Here is a 3,109-nt window from a genome sequence, read left to right as displayed (position 1 = left end):
CGCCCGGTGAGTCACGCGTCGCCGTAGCGAGGGTTTTAAGTTTTGAGCCCGGCCCTCAGCCCGGCCGCTCGTTGGCCTTAAGGGATGCGGTGTTCCCCGTAATCGCGGCTGCCCACGTGTGGTGCTGTCGTATTGCTCGTCCCAGTGTCTTGCAGAACCGTTTCTGCACCCGGTGCGACGCACGGGTTCTGTCTGGCCGGCCGGGGGCGCCCTTTGACGCAGCCTGTGCAACTGTGACCGCCCGGTGGACAAGATGGCGGCGCCGCTGAGGGCGGCGAAGTGGTTGCGGATGGCCGGTGGCGGGCCCGGCCTCGGTGAGCGGTGGCAGCGGGCCGATGGGGTGTCTGTTGTGGTCGCCTAACTGGCCTTCCGTTACTCGCGACCGTTACGAGTTAGCGTGCACCGCCGGGGCTTCGCTGTGAGCCGTGCCCTGCAGCCTGCGGTCACGTGTCCGTTTCCTCGCTTCGTTTTGAATCCTGTTGGTGTCACGTCGGGGTGCCCGAGGTGTCCGTGTTGGAGCATTATATATTAACGTATTTAAAATCTTCTGTCTTTGCAGCTTTGACTCGTTCTGCGTTTTTTGCAAGAAGGCGTATGTATGACCAACCAAACTGGGTAGGAGTTGGCTTGGCTTTCACCACCAGTGCTGCCCTGTGGGCTTTTGTAAGTGTTCTTGGTTGATTTTGTTGAGCTTAACCGTTTCCAGATCGTAGTGACCTGAAGGCAGTAGTTGTGTTAGTTGTATGGGTGTAGCAGGTGTCAAGGCTGAGGTATGATGTGTGCATTACTTATGCCTTACCAGGTCCATGTTACAACTCACTGTATAAAAGTTCTTGGGCTTGATGTTGGAATCAGCAGGATGTCATTTCTCATGAGAAAATATAAAGGATGAGCAGCACGTGTGAGGGTCACAATTTCCAGGGCAGGATGTATCTCTCCTCCCCTTGGTCCAACAATTCTTTCTTGGGATGGGGTGGGTTGAGCGTACGAAAAAAAAAAATTGGTCAGCAAAAATTCATAGAACGTCATGAATCTGAATGGACCTGGAAACCCATCCGGTCCCACCTTTCTGCTGTGGGGGGGGCTCCCTCCCACCAGCTGAGGTTGCCCCGGGACCCATCCAACCTGGCCTTGAGTGCTTCCAGGGATGGGGCATCTACTGCTTCTCTGGGCAGCCTGCACCTCTGTCCCACCACCTGAAAAACTCCTTCCTAACATTTAATCTAAACCTCTCACTGTTGAAGGGATGGAGGGAGGGGAAAAGGAGGCTGAGGGGAGACATTATTGCTCTCTTCCAATACCTGAAAGGTGCTTGCAGTGAGAGTGGGGTTGGTCTCTTCTCACTGGTGACAGAATGAGGGGAAATGGTTTCAAATTGTGCCAGGGTAAGTTTAGGTTGGATATCAGGACAAACTTCTTTACAGAAAGAACTTAAGCACTGGAATAGGCTCCCCAGGAAGGTGTTTGAATCACCATCCCCGGATGTGCTTAAAAACCATTTGGACGTGGTACTCAGGGACATGTTGTTAGAGTTAGGGTAGTACAGTTAGGTTGTGGTTGGACTCGATTATCTTTAAGGTCTTTTCCAACCTGAGCAATTCTCTTATTCTACATTTAACTGGCCAACTGATAATATACGTCTAATTTACCCGTTATCTTCCTTATATTCCCAATAATTACATGTTGGCTTACATCCTGCTAATTAGAATTTCATTTTCCAGGAAAAAGTGGTAATTTTTTTTTTTGTTCTGTTGTTCTAGTTGTATGTTGTATAGCCATTTAACATAGAATGCTTTTATAGCTTTTCAAGCAGCATAATGAAGATGTAATGGAATATGAAAGAAGAAAACAAGAGAGACAACATAAGTGTACAGGTTGTTCATAGTAAGTATGCATGTATAGATACTTTTGACACAGATAATTCTGCTGATCTTTGACTTAAGTTAATTATCAACATCTTGATTGCTGGCTTTTGTTTTTCATAGCATTTTCTTTAATGTTTTGTCTTGGCTTTTTGCTATTTAGCCACTCCACTCCCAGTTTCACAATGATAAAGTGACAGATATTCATTTATGTGCATGTTGACTGCTTGCTTTTTGTCTTAGAAATGCAGATGTGGAGAAAATAACCAGTCCCGTACTATGTCTAATGAATTTAGATACCAAAGGGCATGCCTTATGAGTGCTTTAGAGGCAAGGGGTTAAAGACTGGGTGTGGGACGTTTTCCTTAGTTTTGATTGTGTTACAAAATAAGAATGATATGAAGTCAGTACCTATGGATTTGTGCTTTTAAGGAAATAATAGGGGTCATTGCCATTATTGATATTAAAAAGATGACAATTTAACTGTGTTTCTACCAGCTGAAGGTTTAGGGAGGATTGTGGCCTCAGAGCAATTCAAGTGTTATTTGAAAGAGATACTTAAAACTAATACAGAAAACCTCGTAGCGTTGTGGCTATTTTTCTCCCAAGATTTCTTGTGCAGTTAAAAACCTTGAATGTTGCGAGGCTTTTCTAACTGACTACATTGTATGTATTTTCCTTGTATTTGTTGTTTCCTTGTATACGTATTTGTTGCTGAGTGTTTTTCCCCCTCTTTTCTAGGCTGACCAAATGTTCAATAAGAAATATCAGTTGTGTCCTGTGAATTAAGGAGTACAGCAGACCTATCTATAAGTATGTAAACCCTTATCTGTTCATTCATTTCACGTGCAAAAATATAAATAAAGTGTGAAAGAAGCTTCCGAAGTCTTCTCTTGCCATTTGTAATTTATTCTACTGGCTTTTGTAAATTTTCTGATTGCATTTACATACTTCATTGTTCTGAAAATAATGTGGATCAAGCGTGTGGTTTTGGTGGAATGTGTATTACAAAGTCTAGCATCAGTTAAGTGACAGCCCAGCAGACAGCTAGAAGGGAGCTGCTTGTCAAAGGCACACTAGTCAGCATCTCATGGATAGTGCCGTGACTTTGCAGTGTTTCTGAAAGGCAGCACCAGCTGAGTGCTTGCAGGGATGTGCTCCGGATGCCACGGAGGAGAGGCAAGAGCGGGCTCAGCTGGAGGGCGTGCTGGCTGTCATTGCTCCGTTCTAGTGCTGTCTTGCTGTTC

The 3,109-nt window shown here is 45.4% G+C and overlaps 1 protein-coding gene across 1 annotated transcript; it reads left to right on the top strand.

Annotated features, from left to right (window-relative positions):
- Positions 1-17: 17 nt before the first annotated feature.
- On the top strand, positions 18-2,747 carry NDUFC1 (NADH:ubiquinone oxidoreductase subunit C1). Its single transcript, XM_010709503.3, has 4 exons — positions 18-314; positions 560-663; positions 1,802-1,884; positions 2,604-2,747. Coding segments are annotated over exons 1-4 (249 nt in total). The 5' UTR covers positions 18-253; the 3' UTR covers positions 2,605-2,747.
- The last annotated feature ends 362 nt before the right edge of the window (positions 2,748-3,109 follow it).

The sequence above is a fragment of the Meleagris gallopavo genome, chromosome 4 (assembly GCF_000146605.3).
Source record: "Meleagris gallopavo isolate NT-WF06-2002-E0010 breed Aviagen turkey brand Nicholas breeding stock chromosome 4, Turkey_5.1, whole genome shotgun sequence".
Taxonomy (NCBI): domain Eukaryota; kingdom Metazoa; phylum Chordata; class Aves; order Galliformes; family Phasianidae; genus Meleagris; species Meleagris gallopavo.
This window is presented reverse-complemented; position numbering and strand designations above follow the sequence as displayed.